The 20,999-nt window shown below is 37.9% G+C and overlaps 1 protein-coding gene across 4 annotated transcripts in view; it reads left to right on the plus strand.

Moving 5' to 3' along the window:
* Nucleotides 1–20,999, plus strand: part of CARMIL1 (capping protein regulator and myosin 1 linker 1) — a 198,133-nt gene that overhangs the window by 95,700 nt on the left and 81,434 nt on the right. For all 4 annotated transcript variants that reach the window (XM_075142229.1, XM_075142227.1, XM_075142228.1 and 1 more), the window contains 8 exons: nt 370–445; nt 3,037–3,125; nt 8,158–8,252; nt 11,924–12,010; nt 15,690–15,793; nt 17,731–17,808; nt 17,924–18,000; nt 18,931–19,035. In XM_075142229.1, coding sequence (XP_074998330.1) covers nt 370–445; nt 3,037–3,125; nt 8,158–8,252; nt 11,924–12,010; nt 15,690–15,793; nt 17,731–17,808; nt 17,924–18,000; nt 18,931–19,035 — 711 coding nt within the window. The remainder of the gene's footprint in view (nt 1–369; nt 446–3,036; nt 3,126–8,157; nt 8,253–11,923; nt 12,011–15,689; nt 15,794–17,730; nt 17,809–17,923; nt 18,001–18,930; nt 19,036–20,999) is intronic.

Raw genomic sequence — 20,999 nt, forward strand, 5'->3', positions numbered from 1 at the left:
AAAAAGCTTTTTAGTGTCATGCTCAATTATAATTAGAGGTGATTAAGAAGCTTAAATATGTCACAGGCTGAAGAAAAAGTAATGCTAAAAGTAGGAATGGCAGCCCAGACAAATTCCTGGTTTAAAAATTCATGCTAGAATGGATGTCAGTTGGCCAGTCAAAAATTTGTATTAAAATACGAGACAGAGACACAGCTACTGGTGGTGCTCATTTTTTAGAATGCAGAGCTTTCTGTAATGGGAATGGTAGGCAATTAGCATTGCAAAAGCATGGGGAATTAGGTATGGAAGAACACCTAAGAGATTGTTTCAAATAACGAAAGCCGACAGTTATATGAAATGTGTGTAAAAGCGTTTTTCTTTTTCTAGAGACTTAATACCTATAGTTGCTGCTCTGGAGTATAATCAGTGGTTTACAAAGCTGTCGTCCAAGGATCTGAAATTAGTAAGTAATAAATTGAAACTGTATACCTGCTCCTACCAGGCTATGCTGTGTTTTAGAGGATGCTATTACATTTTTCAAGGTGGACTTTTTTAGGCAAGTACAACTGGCAACCTATTGAAAAATTTTTTTTTTTTCCTTATCATATCAGGAAAATATAAACTGTTGAATAGTTAATTCATGCCATAGAAACAGTGCCGAGAGTCAGGTCTTGTCAAAATTTCAAGTGAATAAAGTTTGAAAACTTTGTCAGGCAGTAACAGTAGCCCATAAAACTACTTTATTAGGCGTTGCTAGCTCCCTCAAACAATATTGGGTGACTAAATAGGAAACTAATTCTAAAGCAGCCAGAAATCTCAGTTGCTTTTTGGAGGTGGAAAGAAAATATCAGGATCCTGTTTTTTTCTCACATATAAAATAGGGTTTTCCTCTTAATTTTCATTGCAACTTGATGAATTTTTCTCCCAGTTGTCTGAAGCTAACCCTGTGTAGTAATAAGTACGTAGTGATGTGTGACATTGATATTCTTTCACATCAGTTTTCTTTCTGAAAAGCAAAAAGGGGGCAAATCTAAACAAGTTGGACTACTGAAGAAAGGGCCAAGAAAATCAGTAATTAGGTGACTTTTTAAATATATCAAAATATACTATTTCTTTTAAACTTGAAAGTCACAGGTGGAGTTAGTAGTTTGAGAAATTGCTTTCACACTTACATCCAGAAGCTTTCGTCCTCAAAAGTGAAGGTTGCTTCTCATCTTGTTTAAATTGATGCAATTTTATTGATCTGAAAATGCTCTTATTGCATTCCTAAACTATCATTTTCCATGAAAATTCAGTAGAAACTAGCTTATGTGATTCTTGGCAGAAGAGTAGGCAAAAAACTTTTCTTTCTTGCTGGGACATCTTACTTGAAATTATGCACAGAATGAAACTGGGGGTATTTTTAATCCTGTAGTAGTTCACTGTTAAAATCACCATTGTTAAAAGGTACAATGCAATTAATCAGTTTCTGCTTCAATGAAATGAGGTAGTTTGCTTAGTTAGAAGACTGGCCAGCATAATTTGCTCTCTGTCTGAGAGATTTTTACGTGAAAGTTTTTTGGAATTCTTAGCAACTTTTCTGTGGAAAACAAATAAACTTTGTCAACCTTGAAAATGCACCAATTCCTTAAAAAAAAACCAAACCACCACCATCAAACAAACCAAAAAACCTTTATCTTCCACACATTCCATTTTCAGTCTAAAACACCAGGAAAACATAAATTGTAGGACAGTAAATCTGTGCCATAGGAGCACTGCTGAGGGTCAGTATGAGGTCAGACATACCCAGAGGCCATTGAATGCTTTATGCTTCATGAGTCCCGCTCTGACATTGTGTTTGATAGATGGTATCCACAGTGTTTTTATAGTACATGCATGAAACTTTCCACTTGCAGTCACACTGCTGTAGAAGCATTGTGGTAATATTCTGAATTACTGAAATCAGAAGGCAAAGATAAAATTGGGAAGATGGCTGAGTTGACAGTCTTTAGAAAAAATTGTCACCTTTACTGTGTAAAGGATTAATAAGATTTTATGTGTGTGGTAGACCTTTTTTTTTTCTTTTTAGGAGATTCAATTAGTTAAAAATTGAAAAAATACTAGAAAATGCTAGACTGTCATTAGAGACTCAGATGTCCCAGGTATAAGTGTCACCTTTTTTTAAAGGTGGATGACAGAATAGTTTCAGCACTTCATGATCATAACTGAAATTCAGCTTTGGACTTCACATGAATGTTGGTTAGTGCATGCTGTGAAGAAAAAAAAAAAAAGGCAAATCCAGAAGCGAAATAAAAGATTATAATAAAAGATTATGAGGTACAGAGTTCACTATACGGCTTTTGAATCACTAAGGTTTTATATCTCTATTCAAATAAGCACAGCAAACAAACTCTTTTGTGATCGTGTTTTGTTCATGGTACTTGCAAATGCCCATGCAAATTCTAGAATCCAACAACAGTAAGATCATCAGATGGGATTTACTTCAATGTAGGTTGGGAGAATTCATACTGAAATACACTGACCCTTAAGCACTAGTCCTTAGCAGTCCTTTGGAGGACCTGTAGCTAGAGTGCTTTTGCTCTTGAGTTTTTTGGTTTTTGTTTGGTTTTTTTTTTTTGTCTGCCTTATCTTTCTCTGTGTTTAGTTGTCATTCCTGGTCAGGCTTTATTCTCCTTCGCACTAGTTGCCACTTTCTTCTGAAGGATTAGCATGCAGATGAACAAGAATTCTTTAAAAATTAAGTGAGCATTTTTCCTGAATCACAGGGTTTGGGTTTTTTACTATCATTATAAAAATTCTGCTCCCTATGATTAGGTGGCCTGCTTCATAAATGACTCACTTTTAGTCTGCCTCTCGCTTCCCTGAGTCTTTTCCAGAAGTCCTCTGTTGCCATCGTGACTCTCTCTCGGATGTTCCTGGTATTCTTACTTATTATTTATGTATGACAAAAAGCTGATCACAACCTGGATCCCGTTACGATGTATGGCTTATAACTCAATATCTGTCTGTTCCATGTTTGTGTTCTTTAACGCTGTTCTGTCTTTTCTGTGGCAGTCCACTGATGTCTGTGAGCAGATACTGCGAGTGGTGAGTAGGTCCAATCGATTGGAAGAACTGGTATTAGAGAATGCCGGGCTTAGAACGTAAGTAATTCCTTTGAAATGTTGCATTAGTTACTGCTTACTCCCAGCAAAAATGATGTGTGATGTGTGTTACCCAGAATAAACATTAAAAACAATTCATGCTTGACGTTTACCTTGTTCTGAGGAGCCTGTAGTCAACGAGCTTGTCATCAGGTTTTTTTGAAGGTTCCTTATGTCCAAGAAATCCCTTTAAACTGATGCGTTTTAAGATTCTGCGTGGAGAGTTGGGTTAAGTGGAGCAAAATGGATCGGATAAAAGCTGTCATGGTTTAACCTGGCAGGCAGCCAAACCCCACGCAGCCGCTCGCTCACTCCCCCTCCGCCCCCAGTGGGACAGGGAGAGAATCACAAGGGTAAGAGTGAGAAAACTTGTGGGTTGAGATAAAGACAGTTTAATAGAAAAGGGAAAATAATAATAATAATATTAATAATGATAATGATAGAATATACAAAACGAATGATGCACAATGCACTTGCTCACCACCCGTGCTGACCGATGACCAAGTAGCAATCACTACTTCCTGGATCATGCTTACCGTTCATATACTGAGCATGACGTCACATGGTATGACCCTGTTGGCCAGCTAGGCCAGCTGTCCTGGCTATGCTCCCTCCCAGCCTCTGCTTGGTAGAGCATGGAAGCTGTCCTTGACTAGCAGGATACTTAGCAACAACTAAAACATCAGTGTGTTATCAACGTTCTTCTCATACTAAATCCAAAACACAGCACTAGGAAGAAATTTAACTCTATCCCAGCCAAAACCAGGACAGGGCATAAGCCCTTAATCAATTCATGCTGTTCGTCTCCAAATACAGTTGTCAACAGAAGTATGAACACCTTTTTGTCATTTAAAAAACAGTGTTTGCGGTTTTGTTAAAAAAGCATACTATTCCGTCTTGCGTAACAGATTATAGTTTCGTTCCCAAGAGAGCTGGTTTTATCTTATTGTGGATTGCAATTAGCAATTTTTTTAAAGCAAGAAAGTAGATAATTAAGTTTAATGCCTTGCCATAGCCTTAAAAGAAGGGTACATAGAGGTAAGCCATACAACTTAATCCTTGCACATGTTTTAAATACAGTAAGTTGTAGTTACCAGATACTTGCTTTTTTTCCCCTTCCCAGGAAATAGAAGCAAAGTTCAAGGTACAAACTAGCCCAGCTGGAAGTACTTGTAGCTAGTTTTAGTGTTAGAGTAGCATCCAAGACCATGTAGATGAGATAAAGTCTAGTGCTAAAGAATTTTTATGTTAATAAAAAAAGCAGTCGAAAGTTGGGAGAAGTAGAACATTACACTAAATTAAAAATAAAGAAGGGAAATGAGCAGAGGGAAAATATTTGGTGTGCTTTACATCGTCTCCTCTTCCATTGTTTGGGTCTTTTTCCCCTTTTTAAAATGCATTTTGCATTGAAATACCTTTAAAAGAAAATTGCCTAAATGACACAGGAAGCTTGAGGTGGAGTTTGGAATTACACCCAAACTTTCTGATCACTAGTGCATTGCCGTTAATAGCTGTCATTTCAAGCATAAGCACCTGAGTTTAATCTTGTTTTTCTTGCGGTATGTGCCATGAAATCCAGTGATAATCATGAATATTAAAAGATATATTGACTACCTTTGCGCATTGCCTACCTTAACTTATCGCAGTTGGATTAACTGGTTTCGGTTTTAACAGGACTTGACAGATAATCAACCTGTGACTTTGGTTTTCATGTCTCCATCTATATGCCTTGGTGTGTATCTGCTCCAATCAGCATTGTCTGTCTGTTTTTGTCAAGGACGCATTTATCAGTTTTGCCAGTTATCATATCTGCTTGCTAGGAGGAAATCCTCTTGTTACTGGGTATCTTCACTTCACATAACTTGTAGACCAGTCATTTTTAATTAGCTGTCACAGACTGCCAGAGCAGGGTTAAGAAAGAGCTACCAAGAGCAGTGTTTTGAGAAATAACCTGAGCAGCTGCAAGAGCATATTTCCTTCTGCAGCAGAGTCAGTTTAAGACAATTCCATTCTTTTCTACCTCCAGCCACTCATTTCTGTGATTTAGTTTGGGACATGGCCCCATAACACTTGTCATTCTCCCATCTGATGAGACAGCAAACTGTTGTGCAGTAGTAGTTGTAAGGACCCGGGACTAGGGAAATGTGGACTTGCTGTTGGGGTAAACAGGTTGTCAGATGAAACTCGCTGTCTGATAAGATTTGTGCCAGTTTAGATGCTCTTTAACATTTTATCCCCATTGCCATTTCTTTAACAGACATAAAGGGTGCAGTCTAGATTATTTTGGATGGCTTTAATGCATAAAGCAAACACTAATGTTTTGGTAACTGTTAGGATGCTAACTAAGGTAGCATCCTAACATGATGCACATGGAAAGGAAAAATAGTTCAGGATGACCTGAACAAATGAGCTTGAAAAGAGAGTTACATCCGTGAGGTGTTTTAGAGGAATGGGGCAATATGTGATAACCAGAATATTCATTTCCATGAAACTGCAAGATGGATTCTTCAGTCTGCAAAGGCCTATTTGCAGGAGGTGGTGAAAATGATCTGTTTGTTGCGCTTACGTACTCTCTGAAAGCTGGCAGGCAGAATTTCTCTACTGCCTTCCACACCGTCCTCTGCAGCCCTGATCCAAAGGGAGTGGCCAGCCATGACAGTGGGAACAACGGAGGTGCCTGCTGCTGGTACCCGAAGGGCCTTTGCCAGTGACGTTGCATCTCATCTTCCCCAGCTTTGGGTCTTACCTCCAAGCTTGAATGTCCTCGGTTCAGTCAGGCATGGCTGTGCAATGCATACAGAGCGACTTTGATGCTTTATAGAAAGTGTCAGGTTTACATTGCATGCTGTGTGTCTGAAGTGTGCAGCCAAAAAAAGCAATAAATTTTAGGACTTAAAACAAAGAGTGGACAACGAGAGGAAAGGATGTTGCCCCGTGAGCAGAGCCCAGGTGCCTCCATTTATGGTAGAGGCTGCGCAAGGAGCGGGGCAGTTGTATTAGTTTTTTCCAAAATGAGCTGTGGAGCCCCATGCGGCCTAAATGAGTAATCCAGTGCTTTCTGGTGGCAGTCAATTTACTGTGCCTTTGCTAAGTAGTTCACACACACCCCAAGTGTATCCAAAAAGTTCTGGTAGTCCTGCCTATATTGGTGGGAAAAGCTGGAGCAGAGTTTGTAAACAAGCCTGGAGGTGTAGGCTGAACACTGTAATGACAAGAATCTGTTAGGGATAAAGGAAGAGGAGGAAACTCCCCATGAAGAACAGTTTTTTTGTTTGTCTTTTAACTCAAAACCTCATTTTTCTTGGCTGGACACAAGGAGCTTGATTCAGTTGCCTAAGCACAGGCATCTAGTACCATTTGAAATGCTGGAGGGTATCCACAGAGTGTTGGCAAATGTAATCGAGGACCTGCAGGAGATATGTAGTCTTCTGCAGCAACAGCTGGTAGCAAAACAGGATACCCGGAGGCCTGTCAGGTGGCACAGATTCAAGCCCAGAATTTCGTTTTTTTTGAGTGTTTGTATTCACATGCTGCTTGTATCTTGGGAAGAGAATACACTTTTCCTGAAGGCAGCACATCATCGTGCATTTGCAGCACTGGAACCTGGTCTACCTCCAGGGGTCCATCTAAAGACATGGGGTTTCAAAGGGAAGCTAAACTTCTGTGGAACGTCTGTACTCAAGTAGACATTCCAACAACAGATAACCAAAAGGTATTGATACTACTGCTGTCCAGTCTCCACTCTTTTCCAGAGACTGGAAGAGGATGCTACCCCCACTGCTATTCTCAGCACACAGGCTGATCACTTCCTCAGGATCTATCCTGACGAAAACGGGCAGTGTTAATTAGCACTATTCTAGCAATGTAGCTGGTAGTTCTCCACCACTGGCCTAGAGGAGGTAAGATACTGTACTTTAAGGCAGAAAGAGAAAAAAGCTCTGTGAAGGAAGCTCAAGGGATATTTTTGATTTCTACCTCAGTATCTAACTTAGGTGGAGTAAGAACATTGAAATTATAGTCTCAGTTTAAAAAAAGCACACAGTAGGGCCAGTCCCTTAATACATGAAAGCTTCCCAGTAGGTACAAGGACGGAGGATTTGTCTTAGAGCTGGTAACAGCCAACAGCCTTGTGACTTAATGCAAGGAGCATGTCTCCACCTGAGTCTGACAGAGTGGTCATGTAGGAAAACCCGAGCCAGTTTGAACGTAGTGCTGTGGGTGGTGGCAGTCCAGCTGCAGCAAAATGCTCTGAGATGGGGCAGTGTTCCCTTGCCGCTCAAATGGATTTGAAACAGAGGTAGGTCATGCTACTACAGCTACCTACCATACTTGGTTAAAGTTAGTTCAAAGCTATCTGTGCTACCTGGCCTGGCTGTAGTGAGCATTATAGAACTGATATACCACTGTCTCTCTTGGGACACGGTGCTAGGACTGTGGTCAGCCAGTTATGTACTTTGATGCTTCTCACTGTAAAAAGAAGCAAGCAAAGACCAGTTCATCAGTGTGCTGCTGTTCTTTGAGAGTGTTATTCCTGCTGGTTTACAAGGTCAGAAATACTCCTAGTTTGTTGACCTTTTGGATATGCTGCAAAGCCCATCTGTTGAGTGACTGTTGGTAGAGCTGCTGCAAGTGAGGGGCTTGGCTTGCGAGTGAAGGGACATAGTGGTATGCAAGTTGATGTATATATCCCACCCATGCGTGGCGTGGAGGAGAAGGAAGATGTGGTCAAGTTTTAAGTTATTCTGTGTAACTCCTTTATATCTTCAGATCTTTATCAAAAGCAGTTTGAGCTTTGATTGAGTTCCCTTCAGTCTCTTAGGCCACAGAATAAATAAATAATAAAATAACCTGCTTTGAAAGATAGCAAATTAGCCAGATAAGCGTTGTTTAAAACTGTGAAGAATCAGTTACTGCTCTGCAGTAGGATAGGCCACTTCTGTCTAGTAATCCCTTGAAATTTTTAAACCTCTGAATGTGCTGTTGATACAGGAGATAACAGGAGTGTTTCTTCCACTCTCTTCTTTTCTTGCAGAGATTTTGCACAGAAGCTAGCCAGTGCCCTAGCCCATAATCCCAACTCAGGACTCCATACGATCAACCTTGCTAGCAATCCACTTGAAGATAGAGGTACTGTAACATTTATATTTTTCTCTTCCTACAAATGTAATAGGAGGATTACTGCTGCTCCGTTCAGCTTTTCCTGAATAATAGGTTATTGTTCTATGTGTAATGCTATTGTAAATACCTGTTGTTCACAAATGACTGAGAATCGCTATTCTTTTTTGATTTATATGTATCCGTTAGCTTGTTGAGAGATATTTAAATGGCTTAAACCAACCATGGATTTAATTAGATTTCACTACATTTTCATAGAGGTTTATTTTAAAGGAAGATAGAACACAGTGACTGTTTAGGACTAGAGAGTAAATAAAGCAGCATGCATTTTTAAAGGCAATGTAATCCGTTGAAAGATGAAGCATGTGGCAACTTTGTTGCTTGGATTATATTTTCCTGATGGTTTTGTGGTTTTATTTCAGCCATAATTCCGCACTTATTTTCAGTATTGAAACTATTCCTTTTTTCAGGAATAGCGCTAGTCCGTCGTATTGTCAGTACTTGGCGATGTTCAGTAGTACTGGCATAACTGGCATCCTTATGGAGCGAAGTGCTGTTGACTCCACAAGATGGAAAATCAAGCTGAACAGCTCAGCTTTTCTCAGACTAGGCACCGCTAGGCATGATTTCAGTACATATCAAGTCAAGTCATTCCCCTCCTTTGTCTACTCTCTCTTCACCCGAGAGGCATTTATTTTTAAAATAAGGTTACATTCTTTCAGTCTGGAGTTGACCCTTCAGCGCTGCCCATGTGAGATTTCCATTTGCTTCGCTTAATGCATTCCAGGCACACAGTGTTCTGAGATCAGACTATCTTGTGCTTCTCTTGGGCCAGAAGAAAAATAAGAATTTTTTACAGTGAACCTTTTCTTGTTTTATTTGGTTTGTTTTGGGGAAATTTTCCAGTTTCTTTGCTATCATGATTCAAAATGTAAAATCATTTTAATTACAACCTGACTGACTCAGAACGTTGTTAACACAGAGTTCTGTAGGTGTCTCTCCCACTGTTTCAGTGAGGAAAAAAAGATGGGAAGGGTTTTTTCCCCTTCCTCTTTTGTATCTCTCTTCCTTTTGACTAGAAACAAGTATGAAAATATTTTTGTTTTTAACTTATTCAGAGTATTTTTTTATTTAAAATTGTTCACATGAATTGCTTTAGCTCTTCTGATTACCTCTTGTCTGCTGATTACCGCTTGGCCTCCTTAAGAATCCATATCACGTGAAAGCCAATGTTTTGCTGAAGAACATTATTATTACAGTATGCCATAGGCCTAACTGTATTGTACAAAAATTTCTGTTGAAAGTTCAAAAAAAGGCTGTCACGTTGTTGGTTCTGCTTTTGGAGAAGAGTATTTAGATTTGTTACATAAAAGTTTTTTTTAAAAGGAACTCATTTTTATCTTGAAAACAAAACAAATGACCGAAGCATTTGGTAGATATTCTACAGTGCAGGGGATTTTTTTTTTTTTTTTTGATTTGAAAACATATCAGTGTGGGTACTTTCTTTGCAACAAACCTATAGATTCAAACCATTTATCAGTATCCACATACAAGATACAAATGAAATGCAGAAACTACAACTTGGAGAAATTAGTAGGGTTTTTTCATTATCTCAGTCTCTCCTATCACATATGCAATTAAGATTTGACCTTTTCATTAAGAGAATTAGATAAGTTATATGAGTACTTAAAGAGAAATTAACTATAATTGCAATGTGCAAATATTGCAGCTTTTCAGTTTAAGAAAGATTTGTGTGTCCTGTGATCTGGTATTCACTGAGTGTAAGGTAGATTTGACTTTATTAAACTGAAGAGGCAGCAAGCATTTCACAAGTAAAAGCTGGCATAATGGAGATTCATATAAGATTATGAATTTCGGAAAATATCTCGAAAAATCACCTGCAGGAACTGGAAGTTCAACCAGATTACTTTGCAATTATAAGGGAAATAAGAGTGGTGTGAATTATGGGGAAGAACATATCGTTGTGCCTTCTTTGAACAAAAAAACACCCTAAGCTATATATTATTGAGTACCAATAAGTAAAGATGTTGTATTATTACATTAATTCCAGTAACATGTGAAGTGTGTTTAGTTTTACTAAGGTATAGGACCTGGCTTCAGTTCAAATACAAAGCAGTGTTTATATGAAGTGATTTACACTGAGACCAGTCTCTTAATTTGTGATAGGTGTCCCTTTATGGTATTGTCAATATTTGTAAGACTAACACCTGGAAAGTTTATTATCAATCTTGGCTTTAAAATCTAGCCATGCTAAAGTGATGGGAGTTTTGCTTTTGGCTCTACTAGGATCAGAATTTAATCCCATATTTTGTTAAAAATAATGCAAAACAAACATACTGAAGCCTAGATATACTCAAATTCAAAACTGTGTGCCTGGATGCAGTTAACTCTACTTCTGCCAATTAGAGCTCTCATCTCTGTTACGAGGTTAGCAAAAATGGGTGGCTTAAAGAGCGTTCAAGGGCCTGAGTGACCAGAAGCACTTTTTCTTTTCTGCACCTGATTCCCGTATCTTATAACTGGGTGGATCCTTAACTCCCAGTGCTGGTAAGATGTTAAAATTGTTCGGCTTGGCTAGAGTAAACGTGTATGTCACATACTAGCAAACTGTTTCACATCTGCATATGGGAGAAGGGAATCAGCTTTTTCATTTACTGTGTTTTGAAACAAGTAAAAGGCTTTACCCCCTTTCTCTTTGCCCTTTTCTCTGCGAGTGAGTTGCTGTAGAGGACTATATTTCACACCTCAGGTTAAGCCTGGAGTTTCTGTGTTGATTTATTCCTCTAATAAATATTTCATGGATTGGTTCCATTGTTATTTAGGATGTGCCCTCTTAATCAAATTTCAATCTTTTGCTTAAATGGAGGGATTAAATTTATGGAGTGTGGAACTTGGATATACTGAGAAAGGGCTTTAATGAAAAGTGCTTTTTTTTTTTTTTTTACTTCTGTTGGATTTGTGCTGAGATAGTCCAGTCTGTGTCAGCATCTTAATAGGTTTTCACTGTTTGGGATCGCAAGTGGTTGTAGCATTTCCAAGCCTGTGCCCTGGCTGGTAACGTGCAGGCTACTGTAAGGGAATTAAGTGGCCATTACGACTTGGTGGAGGTTTCAAACTCTTAGGATTTACCTGAGAAAAAGAGATCAGTGTTAGCTAACGTGGGTGTCTCTCTTGCCTTGACAGCCCTTCCTTTTAAAAGAAAACAAAAGTTTTGAAGTTTCATGTGAAGTACCATTGAGTTTTATTTTCTGTTTCTTTTTTTTATGGGTTTGTTGGTTTGGTTTTTTTTTTGGCTGAACCATAAAGCTTCCAGATTTCCCAAGTGTTGACTGTTTGACATATGTAATATCTTCCCTTTGACTCCTTCTCAAAAGTATGTGTGCATTATATAGTTTTTAAACTACTTAAGGTGGCTCACTGATCGTTAACAGCAAAGTTCGCTATCTGTTCAGTGATTAGCAAAGAAGGGATCTTGACTACATCAGTCATTTCAAAGATTTATGGTCATAAAAAGACAGGGTCATTTTGGGCCCACCCCCACAGTGAGTGCAGTTCTTCCTCTAACTCCACCAGTGCGGTTTGCCCCTGGTGTTATTGTTGGGAAAACCTACGATTACACAGTTAACCTGAAAACGTCCATTTTCTCTTTGCTCCCCCAACAGGTGTGTCATCTTTGAGCATCCAGTTCGCCAAACTTCCAAAGGGACTGAAACATTTAAATTTATCTAAAACCTCTTTGTCACCTAAAGGTATGTTTTATAAGTATGCTTCTTTTTCTGTTCTGAAAGTTTCAGGTTCCATCCTAATAATACCTTTTATTACCAGATTATAAAGTAATTAATTCTGTAAATTATTTGCGTGTGTATTCTCAACAGCACAGCTGCTTTTTTGCAGTCCTGAGTTGCTGAACCGTGGGCTGGGTTCTGTGTCCCCTTCAGCGCTTTGAAAAACTGTAACTCGCTTCTGTAAGCTTTGGGCTTGAACTTGTATTGTAAAGAAAGATTGAATTTAGAATTGGCGTAAATGATACATTTCATATATGCTTCAAAAAGATGTCTGAAGCAAAAATGTGTAGTGAATTTTCCAAATGTTTTGCACGCAATTATTTTATGAAACCAAGTGTTGTGACAATGGGTGTTAAGTGGTTTGCTCTGAGTAAAGACTTTTTTGTTTTATAATTTACAAATTTCCAATTTGATATTGTAATTGAAATGTATGTATATTTTAAAAGCAATAACAGTATTGAAACACAAGTCAGAAGCTTTCAAGGGTTTTTGCATTGCTGTTTTACAAATAATAGAGGCATTGACCTCTTAAACAAACTGCGCAAACTCAGGGTCTCCTGTATAGAATATGAGTGTTAAAAATAGAAAAAATACACTGACATTATTGCAACTTTTTCACAGATGTTGATGACCTGGAAAAGATGAGTGCATTGTGGTCTATAAAGGACATCAGTTGATAAGAGATAGGAGCCGTGCTCTTTTATTCTTTTAATTATTGCTCTGTGAAGTGCAGATTCTGTGTTCTCCTAAGCTTTAAGGGTTGACCTGGGGGAATATGGGTGGGGAGAAGGATTTTTTGTTGTTTTTTGAGTGTTCTGTAGCTCTTGTTATGCTCAAGTAAATAGTAAACCCTGAACTGAATTTGTTCAATCATGATTTTCATTTAAAAGACTTTATTAAACTCTGGGGTTGTTTTTTTCCACTGCTAACTCTGTTTTTGGTGACAAGCAATTGATTAAGAATCTTGACTAACTTTACGTGTACTCTTGAGATTAGATGTTCATGAATTTGACAGAAATTCATGCAGTTCTGGTATGTTCATTCATCCTGTGCTTTTCTGCATGTGATCTGAAGGATTTCAGCAAGTGCTTGTGATCGTTGAGTCACGAGAACGCTCTAGCTATGCTTCCGTCTTCATAAAGAATAAATGCCAGCTTGATGAAGTTAATCCACAAAACTCTTGCCGGTAAAAATGAATTCTGAGGTTATGACAAGAATTCAGAAGGCTTTTAACACAGTTTTTTAAGACAATCTTTAAACAAAGGCTGAAAATATATTCCAGTATGTCTAATACTGACCTCATGTGAATCCTACTCCAGACATTGCAATGACTATCTATTCTCCAGAGAGTAACATGTCACCATGAATATTGTCCCATGGCAGCTCCTCAGAATTCCTTAAAAAAGTATATGTGATGTCTTAAAATTGGACCTCTGGACCTGAAGAAACTCAGCTTCACCTCTTTGGTTGTCTGCAAAGCTGTCTGTCTTAGCCAGTTTTCCTTTAACTTAAGAAGCCAGTACTGAATTGGTTTTAACTTGGGAGGCTATTTTTAAACTTGTAATATTGAGGGGGGAATATCGTAATATTTTCTGTGGGGAAAGTCTAAAGGAGACCTTGGATCTTGGATTCAGTAGACTCCAAGGTGCATGGATTGTTTTTCAAGCCTTTCTTCTTCTTTTAATTTTTTTTATTTTGAGCTTCTCAGTTTCAGAAATTCTGCACAATCCCTCACTGATTTTGACCTTATTTAAAAAGCACTTTCTATTCGAGATAAGTTTCTAAAATTGAGAAGTGAAGTTCAGGTGGTAACTTCCAGCTGATCTTTGTTCAAATATTGTATCTCAAAGTTCTTGAGAGCTATTAACAATCTGAGCCTCCTGAGAGTGGTAAAAGAGCATGAAAGATTGTCTGCAAATGGAAGTGAGATTACTGTTAGAGTATAGCATGAGGAAGGTGAAGTTCAAACAAAAATTTATTGATTTCAAGATTCTGGTTAAATGGAAAATTCTAGTATACTCATTCAAAGATAAGGCTTTCTTTTCTGAGCCCGAGCCAAAGGCTAATTAAAAAATCCCTCATTCACATTGTTTGCTTTCAGTGATGTGGCTGATTTTGAGTAGTTGGCCCTTTTTAAACATGAAACAAGCAGCAACGTTACAGATTGTTTGATAGGTCATCTTCTCTCCCCAGACTCAGACACTACTCCTGAATTCCCAGAGTTGGTTCTTGATAGTATATGCTGAATTGTTGACAGTATATTGCATTCATTTCTACTACTTCTTGTTGCTTATAAATGCTGTTGAGAAGACTCACTAAAGTGAATGCGGAGCTATAAGCTCTAGTGGTTAAACAGAGTTTTTGGGTCTTTCAAAGTTTCAAAAAGTATTTTTTGCAGTTTACCTTTATAGATAGGGCGTGGATTCAACAATGCAATGTTAAGATAAAAGAAAAATACCGAACGGAAAAGTTTTGAGACTTGGCAGAGATGTCACTGTGCTTCGATTCTTTTCAGTATCAAAAGCCTCCTGAAACCAAGAGCCATACTACTAACATGGGAGACTTTCTTAATATTTGGAAGCTTGGAAAACCAAAGCACAGAAATGGGGTATTTTGGTCTCCAGTGGCTTGCTAGCTGCTTCCTCCACATCCTCACTGATAAATCCATTTCATAATAGTTTTTAATTGAAGAATGGACGTGTTCCGTCCATTGAATGCCAGTCCATTTTCACCGACCAGCAGCTTTGAGAAATTGCCCAAAATTGTGTAGTAGATCAAAACACATGCCTACTTTATAGCTTTGGCCAGGCACTTACAAAACACACGCATGTAAGAAATACATGCATGTATTGCTTGAAAGGCAGCAATAGCCATCTACAACAAATTAAAAACTTAGTGATAAGCTACAGAATCCTCAGATGAAAGTTAGAGTTGCTGGAAATAGCTACATCCTAATTTGTATTTGGAAAAGCTGAAGAATTTTAGAGGAAGAAAGCTCTGACTGGTTTGTTCCCAATGTGAGCTTTTTAATTTTAATGTGAAAAGTATGTATTTGTTCTAATCAGAAATTGAGAGTCTTTATGCATATCTTTATATTTTAATTAACTAACCATTTTTCTGAAAGTACAGGCAAATACGTAGTTGAAATATTTTTAGTTTCTAGGTCTCATCAGTTGCTTTTGAAGTTCTGGAAATTATAATTGTTAATGTACTTGGTCTTCCACAGATACTTTCATCTACTTCCACATATACTTTTTATCTAAATATTGTTTGCGAGAAGACACTGCCTTAACATTATGGAGTAATCTGTGTTTTAAAAATCTGTTTCAAAATGGGATTGTACTGTTAAAGCCATTGCAGACTTTGCAAAAAGACTTCTTCCCTGGATCCAGGACCTATGGATCTGTGGCTCCATCAGGGCAGCTAATGGAGTGTGGTCCAAACTGGGCACGCTATGGCAGGGAAGAGTCTCCTATCTGCCTTGTGATCTGTCTGTCTTCCTGCTGCAGTACAGTGGTGGTAACAGGAGGTCATTAAACATTTATGTATGTCTGTGTTCACTGAAATTGTGCACTTGCAGGGTCTGGGCTAGTTTTGTCTAGAGTTGGCTAAGTTGAGTACTAACATTTTTTTTTTTTGGCAGGGGTGAATAGCCTTTCCCAGTCACTGAGTGCCAACTCGCTGATCGCAAACACGCTTGTCTATCTTGACCTCTCAGGGAACGCGCTCCGCGGTGATGATCTTTCAGTAAGCACTTTCTTCTCATTTGTGAATTAATGGATGTTTTTAATTTATTGTTAAGAGAAGGGCAAAGCCGTTTTGTTTGGATCCTTTTTCGCCTTTTTTTCAGTACAGTTCTAGTAGGGGTAGAAAAAAAACATTTTGATCTCTACTCTTCATTATGCAGTCAGAGAATTGAATTGCCCCACATGACTAAACAAATCCACGTAATTTTAGTTCATGCTTTCAGTGATAAATGAGAAAACTGCAAATGCACCACTTGTTTCAGTGGACTTACCATGCTCCCTGAGGTCTATTTGAAAGTGACCAAAACATAATTAAAAAAACTTATCTTCTTTTTAGTGATAACTGTGTTACAAATTTTTCATTGGAAGGTTGGAAACAGTTGATTTCTTTTGACTTGGAAAGACTTAATTAATTTCTGGTTTTCAGTATTTTTGTTTGTATAAATAAATCTGTGCATCTCCTTGACACATGCTGTTGAAGCTCATGATTCTTTGAAGAATGTAATTATTTTTGAAATTCCTTTGTTCAGTTTATCAATTGCCATACAGGTGCAGCTCTATTTTCTCCATAACAAAATCCACTTAGTTCTCAATTTGTATGTATTCACTTTTTGACTGTTACATCTGTATTTTTCTCTCACATCAAAAGTTGTGTGCATGTAAGTGTCAGATTTTGAATTCTTCAAGTATTGAGCGTCTAAAATATGCAACACTAGAGTCGCCCAATCTTACCATTTAAAGTGCAGTCAGACATGACTGTTACTTTTTCACAAATCTTACTGGTTTCAGATTCATCAGCACATTCGAAGAACTAGTCTTTTCAGACATAAGAGGTGAAAGTTTCAGTAGGACAGGAGGATTTAAAAGGCAGCAGACAAATAGTTAAACGTAAATGAAGACACACAGCGAATTGCTTTTAAAGGGAGAATAACATAGCAAATAATGTAAAAACAAAAAGTAAAATAAAACGTACAACTTTGATAGGCAATGCTTAAATCTGATGTCTACCTACAATATTTTAAGGGACATAAATACAAAAAGTGGGGCTTCCTGTCAGAGGGAGAGAGATGGTTCAAAGAAAAAGATTATTAATACTGAGATCTCTTAATCTGTGAAACAGTTTTCCAATAAGAATAAGGAAATCCTGTTATTTACATTTAAAATAAACCCCAGCAAAGCACAGGGATTTTTAAAGCAGGGACCTTTCTTGCACTGTAGGTATAGGGCCTAAATGAGCTAATTTTTAGAAAAATTAATCTATTTTAAAAATGTTGAACATGCTCTGTTTGGCTACATTTCATGTGGAGTTGAGCGTTCCACATTTCTGTGAATTAGGTCATACTTTTATCTTTCTGTGTTGCTCTCTGAGACTAAAGAAAGCCCAAAATAAAACAGCGTATAGCAAAAAGTTTTACAGGCGCTAACATTTGCATGACATATCCTATGCATTACTGAAGCCATCAATATTAAAATCTTGTTACCTGTTCTGTATTACCCCTTAAACCTTTAATGCACTGCTGATTTTAAGAAGTATCCGTGGGCTTCAAATGCAAATTAGCTGCTTCCCTTATGCTTAAAGGGGCTGGCTTAAACTTACAAACCAATTAGCCTTTCTGAAATGTAACAGCAACCTGAGTGACATTCCAAGGTATTTCTAACTAAATTAATTATCATTTGCTGTGAAAGTGAATTGCAAAGAGTAATGTTTGGTAAATGTAGTCTGAGTGCCGTTTTTTCCCCTGTTGTTTTAAAAAAGTATAACCTTCAAAAGTAAAACAGGTTGTATTGATTATGTGAAAAGAAGTTTCAGATACAGCTCTTGTAGTGCAACGTTATAATAAAAGCCTAAAATGTAATGAGAAGTAGCGATCCAGTAATTGGTGTCATAATATCAAAATTAACAGGGATAATTCTTTTTTTTTTCTCCATTAATTACAGAGCCTGTACAATTTTTTGGCCCAGCCAAATGCCCTTGTTCATCTGGATTTATCCAACACGGAGTGTGCACTAGATATGGTAAAGATGTTTTTTGTGGAGATTCAAATACCAAGGAAATGTTCTGCACCTTCTATCCCTAGGTACTTTTCTGGGTTAATATAAAGTAAAATCAATCTTCTTTGTTTTAAACCAGGTATGTGGAGCCCTCCTTCGTGGATGTCTTCAGCATCTAGCTGTCCTTAGCCTCTCTAGGACTCTTTTTTCTCACAGGTACAGTTTAAATGTAATTACTCTCAACTCCTGCAATATTTTGTTTTATAATTTCTTGCTCTCATATTGCACCTTTCTTTTTAAGAAGACATCTCAGACTTTATAAAAGTCTTAGAAGTCTTAATTCTCTATGAAATAGTTATTATTTATTCCAAGCAAAATATTTTGTTTCCCTTTCCGCTCTTTGCTAGATGGCTTTAAAATAAGCTACCTTGTCTAATACATTTTCTGTGATACTGATGCAGTGGAAAATCTATGTATATCTTTTGTCTCTAAGAGGCATAACATCAGGCTTTGAATTCTGACTGACTTGACTTTTCTTTAAATTTGGTTTTTAAAGTTTGTATTTTTCACTATTTGATGATGGTTACAAATGCTTTTTTTCCTTTTTTGTCCTTTCGTGGAAGGAAGTCCCTTTGAAAGTCTTTGAGACTGAACACTGACTTTGTAGAATACTTGCATTGTAAGAAATATTAACATTAGCTTCCCTTTTCTTCAAATCAGTGTCTTGGGTCAATATCAGAGATGATACCTAATAGGCGGTAAGCTACTCCAGCATTGAGTAATTACTCATAGTGGTGAAAAGGCAATTTCAGGGTTTTTGAAATGTCCTGTTTGATCTTCTACTCATAAGATACAAGTATGTTCACTATTAACCAGACCTAAACGATCATTCTTTGTAGTTTACCAAACAGAAGCTAGATAGTAATGTCTCTGAGCAGTAGTGTAATGCTGAGGAATGTTTGTTGAATCAACATTTTGATGACATTATATTTCTAAGCTAATTGAAAGCCACTGATTACAGAGCTGCTGAAGGTAGAGCAAATTAAACATGTAAAAGATCATTACAATTCTGACGGCTTGCATTCGCTATTTATTGGAATGAGGAGTGTCTAGATGCTACTTCTTAATGAATTTGTTTACTTACAGAAAAGGAAAAGAAGTCCCTCCCTCCTTCAAACAGTTTTTCAGCAGCTCACTTGCTTTGATGCAGATTAATCTTTCGGGAACTAAACTCCCTCCTGAGCCTCTAAAGTAAGATTTCATTTCATTTTCTCCTGTTGCCTAAAACCTAGTTTGCATTGTTATTATGTGAGTACTTCATATTAAAAATGAAGGGAAAAGGATTTTGCTTTTTTTTTTCCATTGTACGTTATTGGTATTGCAAGAGTGAGTTTCATAATGATCACACATTCAAGAAATGTTGTTTCCATCTCACAGTTGAAACTATTAATCATATTTTGTTCTGTGGGAATGTCACAGCTGTTTAGCTTCCATCAACATTTTTTGTGATATGTTTCTTACTTTGTGGCTTACGAACAAAACTGTTTGCTTCGCAGTAAAATGGGATTATGTACTTTTGTGAGTGCTATTCCTTTGAGGCTGTGGTATTGCAACAGCCATTGTGAAACTGAACCTGTTGCAATGCTTGGGAGGAGAGACCCATTGCACAGAGCTATGCCCTCCTGTTAGGGGGAGAGACAATGGCAGCAACTTATAGGAATGCTAAGTGTAATACATTTCTTCACTATATGTCATCGATCCTGTGGCTAACAGGTTCTGGTGATGTGGATTGGGCCTTCCATTGCCCACCCAACACTGGAGAGAAACTCCTCTTACAGCCTAATGCAGGCTGAGGGAAATTGTGTAGCACTGTGTCACCTTTCCTGTGACGTGTGCAGTTTTGAACTGTGTTGAACTTTCCAGACATAGAATTTAAAGGTGTGTTTTAATGTCAAGATAGGTCTAGATAGATAGGTCTAATCTAGATAGGTCATTCTGTGATTCTGGCAGAATCCTTGTGTTTATTGAGCTAAATTAAAGAAAGAGCTCTTTCAGAGTGTCAACGCGCTAGCTAATATGCTAGCTAATATGCATCTGTAGTAGACGTCCAGACATGTTCACTAACCATTTTGGAGAACACGCCTCCAAAATCCTAATCTGGACACAGATGTAGATATATATGTGTATGCATGTATACTTGTGTGTTTGGGAGCCTGCTTCCTGAGGGAGAACAGGGAAAGGCAATGGGCAGTAGCTTAGCAAGGGAGTAGCTAATGAACAGGAGTTGATGGCAAAAGGAGAGATGTGGGATATAAAGTGTAGTTAGTGAGTGCCGGATGGAAAGCTTTTGATACAATCTGGGGGAAGCTAAGGGAGAGAAAAGTGACAAGTGCCACAGAGGAAAGTGTAGTGTACATAGTTTTGGGATATTTTTTCTTAATGTAATTTGACATTGGAGAGGACAGTACAATATGATGCTTAAGTAAGATGCACTGGATTGAAATCAATATTCAACTGCAGGAGCCTATCATTTTAGCTCTGACATTTCACTCTGTTCTGTGCGATGCTCTTGGTTGCTGTCTTGCTTGCTTAGACTTTGCTAAGATTGGGAAGGTATGGTACTGATGTGTTTTCAAACAGAAGGTGATTATTGAGAAACACACTGGTTGATTCTGATTAATTTAGGGCTATTGATACTGTGGTGGAGGGCAGCAGGGAGCTATGTTTAATGAAGCAAGAAGAACGGAGGATGTAGGTGACTAATACACAAGACAATTTTATCAGTGCTACAGGAAAAAAAAGAATGCTGTGAGACATTGAATATTTCTACACAGATTAAGGAAGGTGAGAAGCCCCAAACACTAAGGTTCATATTTAGCTCTTCTTGACATGTTGGATAATCTCTTGGGCTGTGAGGAGTTTTGGCAGGTGAGTGCTCTACAGTTGTCTGTGCTCATGGAAGATGTTACTGTATTAATTTATCCCAAATACTTGTGACCCCTTGATCTGCCAGCTGTGCAGCAAACGAGATCTTCCTAGTCCTTTTCAGCCAAAGTGATCTGTATTAGCAAAAACCTACTCTGTTGATAATGTTTAAGCTAATCTGGCTCAATTTGACTGAATTGGATTAGAGGGAGTTACTCGCATGACTGATGTTGGTGGAGGTAAAGAGGCAATGACAGATAGTGTGGGATGGGTTGAGAGCAGTAACTCTT

Source organism: Calonectris borealis, chromosome 2 (genome assembly GCF_964195595.1).
Source record: "Calonectris borealis chromosome 2, bCalBor7.hap1.2, whole genome shotgun sequence".
Taxonomy (NCBI): domain Eukaryota; kingdom Metazoa; phylum Chordata; class Aves; order Procellariiformes; family Procellariidae; genus Calonectris; species Calonectris borealis.